Here is a 14,573-nt window from a genome sequence, read left to right on the forward strand (position 1 = left end):
CTCTCTCTCCCTCTCTTTCTAGGACATTGTGATAAGTTCTAACTTCACCCCTATGTTTTGCAAAGCCACTCTTTGCGGAACTTACCTCTCAATCTCGCCCAAACTTAGTCCTCCTCACCAAGGTCATTGGACGTCTTTCCCTACCATTTGTGACATGAGTATGAGCAATTATTGTCAATCATTCGTGTCAAGTGTTCTCTGGGTTAACTATCCTAATAGTTATCTTCTCGATGGCTCATTGTCTTAGTCCTCCTCACCAAGGTCATTGGACGTCTTTCCCTACTATTTGTGACATGAGTATGAGCAATTATTGTCAATCATTCATGTCAAGTGTTCTCTGGGTTAACTATCCTAATAGTTATCTTCTTGATGGCTCATTGTTACGGTTTTGAATATAATAGGTATCTCCTATCGACCCTAATGTTGGTGACATTGGTCAAGACAATTGTCCAATGTCTTTGGGTGCTTCCCACAAAGTGATTGGTGTATTATCCTTTGGAACTCTCTTGCTTAATTAATACAAAGCTAAGGAGCATATGTGAGACTTGACTCAAAGTAAGTCTTAGGCTCTTAATCAATACAAGACTTGAGACTTTTCAGTTGGAGAGAGAGAGAATGTGTGTGTACAATGAAAAATCTCTAGCTCAAAAAAGTAAAAGTGAATAAACTTCTTTAAATTTGGCTTATAAACTTCTTTAAATTTGAATAGGTATGATCTTTTCCCCCTTTCACAATTGGCCCTTATCCTTGTATTTGCGTGTTCTCTCTTTCTTCTCATGCTAGTGTCAATGAAATACAGTCAATGACGTGTGTGGCAAATAACAATTCCAATCTACTAAAAATCATATTAATCACTGAGCAATTTCTTCCTATCTCTATCATAACGATGACTTAACCAAGAGACATACTACTCTCTCTAATGACTTCATCTAAATGCTTCCACGTAAAGAATACATACAGGATACCCATGTCTCCTTTAAGTAAATTAACCACACTTAATACAACGCGATTGGTGTAAGGATATGGGCAAACTACTTAATTCTTCTCTACTATGAGGCTTGAAGCAAAGTACTTTAAGCTTCTCTTGTGAGAGAGGGAGAAAAAGAGAGTTTGTTGTCCTCAAAGGTCAAGTATGACCTATGGGACCAAAAGTGAATATTTTCTGCATAGTATATGCGGAACTGCGCAGTAACTCTCGATGTCTAGTTACTAATAAGCATCGCAATCAAGAGTGCACGTTAGGTTTGTGTGAGATATGTGTGCATGGAGTGCACCATGTTCATGTGTAAAGCAAACTTGAATGTGATCAATAGCAACACACCATATCAATGTGTGATGGTTTGACTATTGCATCAATTTGCTACAAAAAATGCAAAATCAACAATCTCCTCACAAGTGTCCTGACAACCCATCTCACATCAAAAGAGAATGTGACCAACTTTTGAGGCAATGGCATGAAAGGGATGGGCTCTAACATGTACCGATGAGGTAAATTTGTAGTTTGGTGCAACACGTGTAATATATGCGTATGAAATATAAACCTCCACACATATTGCCAAGTTGTAATACATTGGCATTGCAAGAAACTACAATGCATTGTTTACCAAGGAAACTATCGATGCATCATGATGTATCTGATTTCTTAAACCATTTATTCATATATTGCCACCATCTTGAACCCAAAATTATGATTCTGTATATCTTTTGAATCATTTACTTATTTTCCATTCAATCATAGGAACTCCATGCAATATTTTTTTTAACATTGACCATTTGTTTTTTAACTATTTTCATGATTATGATCTCGATCACAAGTGAAGTGGGAGCACAACTTAGTGTTTTGTTACCAATGTAGTTGGCAATGGTACAATGGACGAGCACCTACGCTAGGGGTTATGAGGGTTGGAGGCAAGTTGGTGGTTAACCGCTCTCGAGGCATTCTAGTTCTCGCACATAACTATAAATGAGTTTCAATGTGGCTTACTCCCATTTTGTATGGGTAGGTTCCCATCAATTGATTTGTGTCAATAGTGCCTAACTAATGGACAACCTACATAGTTTGGGGCTGAAGTGGTGTTCTTGGCAACGAGATTGATTGGCTTATCTTTCTTGTAACGCAAATCAATATGACCTAATTTGTGCTTGCTAAAAAACTAAAAAGGGCGACTTGCATCAACCAAAGCAATGACATAAAAGGATACAAGAGATGGGAAGAGTAGAAGGCTTGAGAGCTCCAAGTGCATCAAAACCAACCAATAAATGTGGGTAAACAAAATGATGACTCTTTAAGGGCAGTTAAAATAGTAGGCCAAAGCCATGAAATTTACCACTCATTTTAATTACTATTAATGGTTAACACAGATTTTGAGGCATCGTCTTGTGTGAATACATGTCATGACTCATGACATAAATAGGAAGGAATAATTATTCCTCTTTTTACTTCATGCCATTAGGTATCTTACACGATCAAGTACATACATGGACTTACCTAGTCAACATTTGGTGGCATGGTCTCGTTAGATAGTTTTCATTGAAAGCCATCAATGTGCAAAGGCTTGACTTGTTTGTTGATTTGGTACATGCTTTCCTCAATGCAATGTATGATCCAATACGGGTCGGCACATCGAAGGTGTAGGTTTCCCAACATTATGGTTGTTAAAAAATGTATATGTTATGTTTAGAACACTATGAAGTATTCAACATGCATTCAATGTTTTAGAATTGCCATTTAAAGATGTTTCCCCTCCCGTATTCAAATTGGTCTACATATTTAAAATTTAAAACTTGACCGAATAACAATTGTTAGATGCATTACATCAATAAGAGGCATTTAACGAATTCACATGTTTTATTTTTGGAAGACATATTCTATATTTTTTTAAACACCAAGTACAATACTTTTGGAATTCTTAGCATGCGTATTGTATACTAAGTATGCTACAACGATACACATGATGTCAAACCTACTCTTCAACACTGTTGGACCTCGTGCTCATGATGGCGGTAGTGACAATCAATGAAATGCATCAAGTTGTCGATGAAGGCGTGCTAACTACAACATGCTTTAGGGATGCTCCTTGTTGAGCTAAGAGTGACATGTAAGGAGAGACAAAACCCAACACGATGACCAAATCAAGATAGGATGCAAGTGAAGATATTAAAAAGGACATAGATATAAACATGATATTCATTTCACTACATGGTCCAAACATGACCTAAAATGTTGAAAGAAGGCTTTCACATGTCGATATTGAGAGGACAGAGGACGTAAAGCAATATTTTCTAATGCTAATGTGTATCACCAAGGACTAAGTACAAATATCTATTAATTGTAACGTGAAAATGTTCTTATAGAGGGTGTGATATAAGCTTATTGACAACGATTGTCTAAACTTTATCATTCTTTATAAGTAAACACTAATTTGATGCAATATGCAATAGGACATGGGAGGAATTTGAATGTGGGATCATTGAAGAAGAGATTATTTGGATAGCATGGGCGATGGAGGCATGATCTCAATACTCACCCACACGTGTAAACAATCATGTAATATATCTCACTCAAGAGATTAGGGGTGTGTGGGAAACGAGTGATTAAGTGCACCACTAGCCTAAGTCTACTATCCTCCTTCGTCCCACTCTTAATTAGAAAAATTAAGTAATTACGTGCATAACACTATCATGTTATGCGTGTCTAGGCGATTACGTACATGATTTGTTGTACCATGCATAATTGTGAGCTCCAAGTGGCGTCAATTGGTTTATGAATTGACGAGTCAAAGTGACTTAACCATTAGATGTGATGGCTCATACCTTGTAAAAGACCTCCTTAACAAGTAGACTAGTCAACCAATGTTGCCCAAAGCCAACTAAAGATGGCCTATGACCACCAAAGCTCAAAGCCAACCCAAAATATACTCCATGTGGCAAGTAGTCGAGCTCCACGTGGCTTCAACCAGTTTATGTATTGACATGTCTAAGTGATTTGACAATTAGAAGATGTGAGAAGTAGTTGAGTTGGTAATGTGGCCCAAAGCCAACTAAAGACGGCCTAAGACGATCAAAGCTTAAAGCCGACTCACAATAGACTCCTGTGCCAAAGTCTTCAGTACCAATACCATGCATGACCAACAAATTTCCAAGAGTAGCACGCTTCATCGATAAGTAGGTAGAGATGTCTCCAAATTGAGACGTGAAATTGTTTTGGCCCAAAAGCATTTGGACGTTTTGAGACGGGGAAAGCAAAAGGTAAGTGTGAAAGGACGCAGCAGAGGAAGAATCGGGAAGCACACAAAGAATAAAAAGCAATTGCAGAGCGAAGAAAACAAAGAGGCGGAGCCCTAGGAAATAAAATACGGAGGCAGCAGTAAACGCAAAACGCAAAACGCAAAAGCAAGAGAAAAAAGCAGAAAGCAGCTCTCTTCCTTCTTTCTCTCTTCTCCTCGTTCCGTCTCTCATCCTCTCTACCTTCTTCAGAGGGCTGGCGATGGCGTCTTGTTCTTTTTCTTCCTCCCCTGAGGAGGCTTTCCGCCACGTCTCAGAAAGAAAAGAAGAGCTGCGGAAGGTCTTCTCTGAGTTCGAGAACAAGAAGTTCACAGTTGGTCGAATCGGAGCCACATGGAAAGACATCGAAGAGCATTTCAAAGAGATCGAAGCTTGCTTGCAGAAGACCTTCGATTCTTATATGCTCAGAGAGAAAGCTTTCGAGGAGAAGATGAAGTCCGTGCAAACAGAGTTTGAGAAACGAGAGGCTGAGATCTCTGCAAAAGAAAGAGAATCTGTTGCTCGCGTTCAAACGGAGAAAGATGCAGCCGTTTCTGACATTCTCGAGCAGAAACGGAAACTTTCTGACGAGAAACGGAAGCTTTCCGGTGAGAAGCCAAATGTTCCTGGTGAGAAACGGAAGGCATCTGATGAGAAACGGAAGACCCCCGAAGGTGGAAAGAGAAAGGCCGAAACTTTGGTTTCTTCTTTACCTAAGAAAAAGGATTTGTTGAAGAACGATTCTTCTTCGTTATCCGCAAATTCACACAAGAACGGGGATTTGTTGAAGAAAGATTCATCTTTGTCATTGATTTCGCAGAAGAAAGAAGCTACGCCGAAGAACCAGGATTTGTTGAAGGAAGAAGCTGTGTTGAAAAGAGTTTCTTTGTCATCTCCTGATTCATCCAAATCTGATTTAAAAGGTTCACAGTCAGGTACTAAAAGCACAGCAAAACCAAATATCAAGGATGGCGTTAGCAAGGAAAATTTAAAGCTTTCTGGTAAGCTGAACGTGTTATGTCAAAACATGGATTGTAGTGGCTTGAAGAAGTTTCTGGTAGAAGTGAAAAAGGACGTGAAAACACTAGTATCATACATCACTGCATCCTTGAGACTATGTAAAGATCCACCTCAGTTCGTTCTCGGTACTTTGCAAGATTATTTCGAGACAGAACGACATGGCAAACAGGATTTTAGTAAAGATGATTGCTTTGCTTGGGGTGTTTTGATGGAGGCGCTCTCAGATGTTTTACAGAAAGAAGGTTACGCTATCTCAGATGATGTTAAGATCTCTGCAAAGACATTTGCAGATAGATGGAGAGCTACACTGGAGTTGGATGGCCAAATGAACTTCAAGTTAGTGTTGGAAGGAGGGAATTTCTTGCAGTTTATAGCCGTTTATTGTCTTGCACATAGCTACAATCAAGATGAGTTATGTGATATGGTTGTAAAAGTTGCTCGTCGCAAACAAACACCTGAACTTATTCGTACGCTTGGAATAGCCAACAAGGCACCAGGTCAGTTGCCATGAGTTTCCTCTTGAATCTCGATGTGTTATGGACTAGTTATTGCCACAACAAGTTTCAGCCAGTTAATGTGAAATAAAACTTGCCATTTTGTTTGGAAGAGAAAGGAAAAGAAAGGTTTTGAGTTGGTTTCATTAGGCAATGCAATATATATCAATGTTAGATACAGGCCGAAATCGAGCCATGAGAGAAATTCTGATTATAAATATGACCAGCAGCTTCTGTTTATCCATGTTGACAAAGGAAGAGTTAGGTTTTGTAGGGATCGATGGTAATGCTATCAATATTAGGAATGACCGTGAATAAAATGTTATAGACTATACATATAGGTATATTGTCAAGGTAAGCAGAGGGTCTAAATTTATAAATTACTATGGGGAAACATAATGGGCAATATGTAAGGCCGTTGTCATGGCAGGCAGCATGATCTAAAGTTATGAATTTCAAAGAAGAAAATGTTCAGGCTAAGGTAGAGGAATCTAAAGTTATGAACTACTATAGAAAAAATGTAATGGATTGATTGTAAGGCTATTGTCAAGATAGAGGAATCTTAAGCTGTGAATTACCATGGGAAAAATGTATTATGAGGTTATTGTTAGGGTAGGTAGTGAATAAGTTTAGAACTTTTATATATCTGAGTCATTTTAAGTTGTTAATGTTTTCTTCCTTTTTTCTGCAGTTGTAATCGAGAAACTGATTAAAGATGGTAAGTCTATTCAAGCTGTAACCTTTGCTTCCGCGTTTGATCTTCTGGAACAGTTTCCACCTGCACCTTTACTCAGGACTCACATCAATGATGCCAAGAAAGAAGCCAAAGCAATTTTAAAAAGTGGCAACAATAATCAAACTTCACAGGTATAATGCAGATGGTAACTTTTTTGTTGTTATTAAGCTATGTGGGTGCTCTTTTGCTGACAAGTCTTTTTGTGTTTATGAATAGATATATTAAGTTATATGGGTTGTCGTTTTCTTACAAAGCTATTGTTTGTGAATAGAAAGAGGCAATTCAGAAGGAACTTGCAGCATTAAAAGCTGTTGCTAATGTGGTAAAAGAACATAAGTTGGAAAAACATTATAGTCTCGACTATGTGGAGAAGCAAGTTGCGCACCTAGAAAAGACAAAGGCAGATAGAAAACAAGCAACTAGTAGTGCCTTTAAGGTTCAACCACCAACAAAGAGGCAACGTTCCGATGACCACTCTCCTATAACAGGAGTCAGGGGTAGAAGTATGTCTCCCAAAAGACTCATGTATGCTATGAATGATAGATCCGAAATGGGTCAATTCGGAAGATCGCTAATGGGTGGGTATAATGATCAAAGATCTTTGGGTAGTATATATAGTTCACCTTCAGCTTATGCCGGTCATACATCAAACCCTTCAGCTGTGCCTCATCCGTATGCATATGCTTCTCATGCTCTGAGCCCACTTGGCTATAGAAACTCTGTTCGTGGGGGACCCCCAGGATCTGTAATGGACTACAACTATCCATCACCCTTTCCTTCATTAAGAGGATATAAGCCATATCCTTAAGACTTGAGAACTTCTCTAATTCATCTATAACCACTAATGGAATGGCTGGTAGTGTGTTCTCAAGGAAAAGATGACATAATGAATTTGTGGAGTTTTCACTTTCTTTATGAGTGTGACTTTGCTTTGGAAATTGTGGATCTCTACGTGGTGTTCCACCATGGTAGGTGTATGGTGTACCTTATATGCCTATAGATATTTATATGGTTCTAGAAAGGTTAGTCATGTTTTGGTCAGTAGATAAAGAGAAATCTGAATCATGTTGTGGATGAGAAGGAGATATTTTGCTTTTGCTTGTATCCATATCCTTTATGTAGACATTCATAATACATATTTGATATTTGGGCCAAACTGGTACCAGTATAGGGACTTTCATTTGACATTGTTGGGAGACACGCATTATTGTTTATCTTCTTTAGGACTGGGATCATACATCGCATCGCAATTAACTCTAGGTGAGCTTTAGCATTTTCTCTGAAATGGAGAAAAGAACAATTAAGCACTTTGTACGTGCTATGCAGGTGAAATATATACTCAAGGATGTTTTATTGCGCCAAGGTTATTGACATTAATTACATACATTTGGATCTGATTTTGGACAGTTACCAGCATTACTGAAAATGATTTCTTATTGATATTACTATCTTTGTTATCCTTAAGGCTATTACAAAGTAGGATATAGAAAGATTGATAGCAAGAAAATGATAGACCTTTTTATAACTGTGTAGCAGTCAAACAGGTATGTCACAATGATTAGTTCAAACAAACATGATTGCAGCCGTCTCTCACCTTACATTCTCCGAAAAGGCTGACATAAATTGTAAGTGGATGATTGTATAATGTATGATGCCAACATCATTGCTAATAAACATAAGTAGGGGATAATATAAAGCACAGTGAAAACAACACATAACTCACTGTGAAGAAAAAATAAAGATATATACTTGTGTTTATATGTGTGTAAATCAGCTATATGTATGTGGCCTGAGTGGTGCTTGCCTACTTTAATAGCTTAGGTGTACCTCAACTTGACAGTAGCAACTGGGATATAACTTTTGTGCCTAATTGTGCAATGATTCCTACACATGAATGGTTGTAACCAGTGGTCACTTTTGTTTAATGTTTCTTGTAACCATTGCTAAAGGTGTCTTCCCCAAATGTGTTGAAGTCGTGAGAACTCTAAGAAGTTATACCAAGTATACTCACAAAAGTAGAGACTCCTCCAGCATGAGAGATGATATAGAGTGTCAAACTCTTTTGCATTTCATCAAGTCCCATGTGTCGCTTTTGGCCTCCAAAGAACAATATATATTTTTGTAATTGTGATCAATAAGTTATAATTTGGACTACAGTATGAGACTTCATAAACTTCTTGAGCATTAGAGTTGTTTAAAACCTCTAAGTACACCACATCAAAATCCAATACTTTGTCCTCTTTGTTATTCCTAAATCCATAAAATTGCAAAAATGCGTTGGCACATGATGCCAACATCATATCAAGGCCATATAACCATCAAGGAATTTTCTAGTCAATTGCTTCTAATCTCCAATTGACGACTTTCCTCTTGTGCAAAATGACCAAAGCCCAAAAGATAGGTGATTGCCCCTTTAAGGTGACAATAAAAAATAAAATTGCTGGTCTACAAGTGATGCTACCGTTAATACAATAAATGTTGCAATATAAAAAGATGTATTATGTTCCATCCACCAATGACATTACAAGCCCTAATAAATAAAATAAATCAAACACAAACTAGAAATGGTGATAATGGAACAATGGACCAGCCTTAGTAGGTAATGAAACAAGAGATCACGTAAGCATCTAACATACCATTACTATCATCCTTCTAATGTGTTTTGCACTCATTCTTCCACCATGTTTTTATATAGGATATACAATATATAATATGTTACCGTTCTATACACACATCTTTATACACTGATTTGTCTCATAGGTCGATTTTGGCCTTCATGGACATTGAAAATTATCTCTTTCAATCAAGTGAACATCTCTGTCTTCTAGTAAAAACCCCTCTCTTGAACAAATCCACATGCCATCTGAAAATGTTTTGCCTTAAGTCTTATGGGTTAAATTGACCTCCAAATACAATAATAAGATGCATCCATCTAAACAAAAGACCAAGAAGACATGATCCTTGAAATTTCTCATGCAACGAAAAAATAAATGGATGATAGTTCAACAAACATCTCATGCAATAAAAAAATAATTAGATAGTTCAAAAGCATACATACCCCAGCAAGGCCACCTTACATAATAATGAACCTTCATAACCTCTAGTATGCTCTTTCTAATACATAATTGAAAACTCAAGAGTTTTATGGAAGAAATCATTCGTGACACTTGTGTGTCTCGTGCTTCATGAGGATGGAGCAGCAGGTAAATCCTTAAGCCAAGGGTCAAGAGGTTTTCCAACTGAGTATACAATGAAACCAATCTTGCGCAACTCCTCAACATTAATCACATTCCGACCATCAAACACAAAAGCTGGCTTCTGCATACCATCATAGATCTTCTTGTAATCCAAAATTTTAAACTCGTCCCATTCAGTCAAAATACACACTCCATGTGCATCTTTTGTCGCTTCATAAGCATCCCATACTATGCTTACTTGCTTCACTGTCGTAGGACTCATTGGTTGTAAATGTTGAGGATGATCCCAATCAAACTTATTCATAGAAAGATCCCTCAAGATTTGATCAGCTGGAACTTGAGGATCATAAATGCTTAACTTTGCCTTATCATCAAGAAGACCATGGCAAACATCAATTGCTGCTGTTTCTCGTGTATCACCTGTGTCTTTCTTGAATGCAAATCCAAGGATTGCGATCTTCTTGCCTGAAACAGTGTTAAACATCGACGATACAACTCGCTTGACGAAACGTGATTTCTGATAGTCATTGATTTGCACAACTTGTTTCCAATAATTGGCTACTTCGGTTAAGCCATTGCATTCGCATATATAAATGAGATTCAATATATCTTTCTGGAAGCATGATCCACCAAATCCAACACTTGCATTGAGAAACCGAGAACCAATTCGTGTATCTTTACCCACAGCATAGGAAACTTCAGTAACATCGGCTCCAGTAGCCTCACAAAGGGCAGACATGGCATTCACAGAGGAGATTCTCTGAGCAAGAATGGCATTTGCTGCAAGCTTTGAAAGCTCTGCAGACCATAGGTTCATGGTGATTATGTTCTCTTCAGGAACCCAGTGAGCATAGACAGATTTCAGAGCTTCAATGGCTTTTATACCTTCAGGAGTTTCCCTGCCTCCTATGAGAACTCGATCTGGCTTTGAAAGGTCTTCCATGGCAGTTCCTTCTGCAAGAAACTCGGGATTAGAAAGGATCTGGAATCTGATACCATTGTTGTTGTGAGTGAGTATCTTCTCAATAGCTTCTGCAGTTTTCACAGGAACAGTGGACTTTTCAACAACAATCTTATCAGATTTTGATACTTCTGCAATCATTCGAGCAGCATTTTCCCAATAAGTTAAGTCTGCGGCTTTTCCTGCACCGAGACCTCTTGTTTTAGTGGGAGTGTTAACAGAAACAAAGATTATGTCTGCTTCCAATACATGTTTCTCTACTTCTGCACTGAAGAAGAGGTTTTTTCCTCTACAAGATTTTACTACTTCATCGAGACCCGGTTCGAAGATAGGAAGCTTATCACTGTTCCAAGCATTGATTCGAGCTACGGCTATGTCAACCACCACTACCTCTATGTGTGGACACTTGAATGCTATCATAGCCATGGTTGGTCCACCTACATATCCTGCTCCTATGCAACAGATCTTCACCATCGCTAAAATAGTAGTTGAAAGTTCAAACTATCTCAGGAATCACCTGTACTATTAAACATAGAATTTACAACAATGGTGAGTACAGATCTTCACCAAAACAAATTTAGTTCAGACTTCATGCATACAATCTAGAATCATGGAATTAGTGAGTACAGATCCTAGTTGAAAGTTCAAAATATCTCAGGAATCACCTGTATTAATTCAATCTTACAATTTGCAACAACGGTGACAACAGATCTTCACCAAAACAAATTTAGTTCAGACTCTGTGCATACAATCTACAATCATGAGAATAATGAGTACAATTGAAAATTACAATGATTGCTTCAAGGCTTCCAGCACATAATTATAAACAACGAAATTATTATAACAGTGAATACAGAACTTCAACCATTGAGAATTTCTAATTTGGTTCATACTTCCTGCATATAGAAACTGAAACTTGCAACAGTTAGAACTTCAGTGTTCACCATGACTGTCTACAACTGAAATTTGTTAGTTATATACAGAGATAAGGTATACATACACATTTTTATTAAACAAAATGTGAAACAAATACATGTAAGATGAGTCAAAAGAACTTCTTGATTTCAAACTATCTGCACTTGCAAATGGCTAACTGCATTTATATAAATACATACAAAACAAAGGTATTCAGCTTCTTGAGATTTGGAATGAAGTTTTATCAGATCTAATGAAATGGTTCATTTGAAAAACAAGGTTTCAATGTGATTTCCTCCTTCAAAAACATTGATTCAAGTCTTTGATCTGCTTCAATGGAATGGCAAAGTAAAGGCGCTGATTTAGGAATAAACAAGAACTGAGAATGCAAAGCAATTTAGCTTCGGGTAAATTGGGTCTAAGCTTTAAATGGCTAACTGCATTTATATAAATACATACAAAACAAAGGTATTCAGCTTCTTGAGATTTGGAATGAAGTTTTATCAGATCTAATGAAATGGTTCATTTGAAAAACAAGGTTTCAATGTGATTTCCTCCTTCAAAAACATTGATTCAAGTCTTTGATCTGCTTCAATGGAATGGCAAAGTAAAGGCGCTGATTTAGGAATAAACAAGAACTGAGAATGCAAAGCAATTTAGCTTCGGGTAAATTGGGTCTAAGCTTTAAATGGCTAACTGCATTTATATAAATACATACAAAACAAAGGTATTCAGCTTCTTGAGATTTGGAATGAAGTTTTATCAGATCTAATGAAATGGTTCATTTGAAAAACAAGGTTTCAATGTGATTTCCTCCTTCAAAAACATTGATTCAAGTCTTTGATCTGCTTCAATGGAATGGCAAAGTAAAGGCGCTGATTTAGGAATAAACAAGAACTGAGAATGCAAAGCAATTTAGCTTCGGGTAAATTGGGTCTAAGCTTTGAAGTGACACAAAGATGAAATGATAACGCAGAGATGTTGATGAAAAACCAAAGAGATACGTAATGGTGAAGGAAATATACATATATGCACGAACAGGAAGAAATTAAACCGAGAGAAATCAACGTCTTGCAGGTTGACCATCAGTTATAAGCGAAGATAACTTACACATATCAAAGAAAGAGAGACAATAAACTAATTGAATTCTTACGAGAACATCAATTATAAGCTTCACAAATGATTAAGCAAGCTGAGACATTGATGCACGACTTATTCAAAGGACAAAACAAATTATATTTCAGTTCCTTGTTTCCATGTAATTTTCACCTTCATGCTTCAAGTGACAAATCGATGCAAATATTTCTAAGCTTCTCGCAAATGGATTCAAGAAAATACTGCAGATTCTTGCAAATAGAGCTGATTAATTTTCATCTTCATGATTCAAAATAGAAATCAAAGCAAATATTTCTCAGCTTTTTGCAGATGGATCCAATAAATTATCATCTCAGTGCATTCCGCATCTTGTAAATGGATGCAATAAATTTTTAATTCTCCGTGATTCAAGAGGGAAAGCAAAGCTTGCAAATGCATTCGCAAAAAGCTCTTATCTAATCAAGCTTTGAAACGGTAAACGAAAGATTAACTGGGAAAATGTGCATAGATAAAACAAAGCGAGAGCAGAGATAAATCAAAGATTAGAGGGAAAGGAGGGCAGGGGGAGGGAGGCAACTAGAGATCAGATCAACCATACCTGTGAAGGTCTGCAACAAGGGAAAAGGGATGAAATTGTATGGAGAAACAAGATCTTTGTATTGAAGATTTTATATAAAGGTTTTCTCACTGTTTTATATTACTTTCTTGTCTTTCATTTTCCCTCTTTACAAAAATAAAGTAATTGATGCTAGCTAGCAGATAATATACAATGATGATGGTAACAAAACACACACACACACACACACACACACACCTCTCTTTCTTTCTCTCTTTTCAGTGTATTGGTTCTGTTATGTGTAATTAACACGTACTATGGTAAACAAGCATTTTGCAAAGTCTCCCATCTTCATGTGTGTGTCTCTAACTAGGACTTTCTAAGGCCACGAGTTTGGGAATCCGGGTGGCCTTCCAGATATACATACATACATACATACATACATACATACATGTATTAATAACATGATCGGGATACGTACTGTGGAATGATTCACAATTTGTCTATTTTGATCTAAAACATCGTTACCAATCCCGATCCCGTTACATTCCAACACATCATCTTCAAAACATTTGAGTCGTTCATCTCAACGACCTTCGTGTCAAAGCTTTCCTCAACTACTTTCGTTTTGTTCTAGCATATGTAGGTAGGATGTCCTTCATGACTCATAACTTCGTGTTTGGTATAATGTTAGGAGGCTCGCCTTTGCTTGACCCTGCTACATCCGTGTTCTCTACCTCAAGTTGCATGTTGCTCAAGCACATCATCAACAAAGAAGGCATCACTCTCAACCCCAACAAAGCAATGTATATACTCAGTGCCCAGCCCCAACTAACGCCAAGGCCCTCACTAGCTTTATGGGGTGAATTCACTAGAACAATCACGTGATCCATTGCATCTTGTTTACTTGAATTGACATGTTGGAAAATGTGTTTCAAGAACTCAATGTACACTTTCTTTGACAACTTGATTGTTCAAATCCCCAATTGGAATCGAGAATTCCATATGTTTCTTGATCTTTGACATCGTAAGCTACAGTGTGCTTACGTAGTCATATGGATTGACAAGTTTATGAATCTATAAATTGCTTTGCGATTCGACTTAAGATATGTAATGTATATTCGACACATTCAATTAGAAATAAATGCATGATATGAGGAGTATGTAACTTATACACAACGTGTTAGTGACAAAGACAATGTTATATATTAATGCCTAAGGTGAAATCTCTACCTTTGCATTTGATTAATGCTCTCATATATGCAAACATAACTCGTAGTTTTTTCCTAAATATGGCTTTATAATTTCACTTTTCCACGACCATTGGATTGGAAAC

The 14,573-nt window shown here is 37.3% G+C and overlaps 2 protein-coding genes across 2 annotated transcripts in view; one reads left to right on the forward strand and one right to left on the reverse strand.

Annotated features, from left to right (window-relative positions):
- LOC147858505 (FRIGIDA-like protein 4b) overlaps positions 1 to 7,959 on the forward strand; it is a 96,844-nt gene extending 88,885 nt beyond the window's left edge. Inside the window, exons 2-4 of the mRNA XM_087326633.1 lie at positions 4,468 to 5,780; positions 6,469 to 6,644; positions 6,785 to 7,959. Of these exons, the coding sequence (XP_087182759.1) occupies positions 4,487 to 5,780; positions 6,469 to 6,644; positions 6,785 to 7,321 (2,007 nt within the window). The 5' untranslated portion in view covers positions 4,468 to 4,486 and the 3' untranslated portion in view covers positions 7,322 to 7,959. The remainder of the gene's footprint in view (positions 1 to 4,467; positions 5,781 to 6,468; positions 6,645 to 6,784) is intronic.
- A 1,413-nt stretch (positions 7,960 to 9,372) lies between these two features.
- On the reverse strand, positions 9,373 to 13,432 carry LOC147858513 (UDP-glucose 6-dehydrogenase 3-like). Its single transcript, XM_087326872.1, has 2 exons — positions 13,280 to 13,432; positions 9,373 to 11,188 (listed from the first exon to the last, which is right to left on the reverse strand). The coding sequence occupies exon 2, from the start codon at positions 11,143 to 11,145 to the stop codon at positions 9,697 to 9,699; it is 1,449 nt and encodes a 482-aa protein (XP_087182998.1). The 5' UTR covers positions 11,146 to 11,188; positions 13,280 to 13,432; the 3' UTR covers positions 9,373 to 9,696.
- Between the last annotated feature and the right edge of the window lie 1,141 nt (positions 13,433 to 14,573).

The sequence above is a fragment of the Azolla caroliniana genome, unplaced genomic scaffold (genome assembly GCF_043228905.1).
Source record: "Azolla caroliniana isolate FFs.n. ecotype wild unplaced genomic scaffold, voAzoCaro1.0.p SCAF_11, whole genome shotgun sequence".
Taxonomy (NCBI): Eukaryota; Viridiplantae; Streptophyta; class Polypodiopsida; order Salviniales; family Salviniaceae; genus Azolla; species Azolla caroliniana.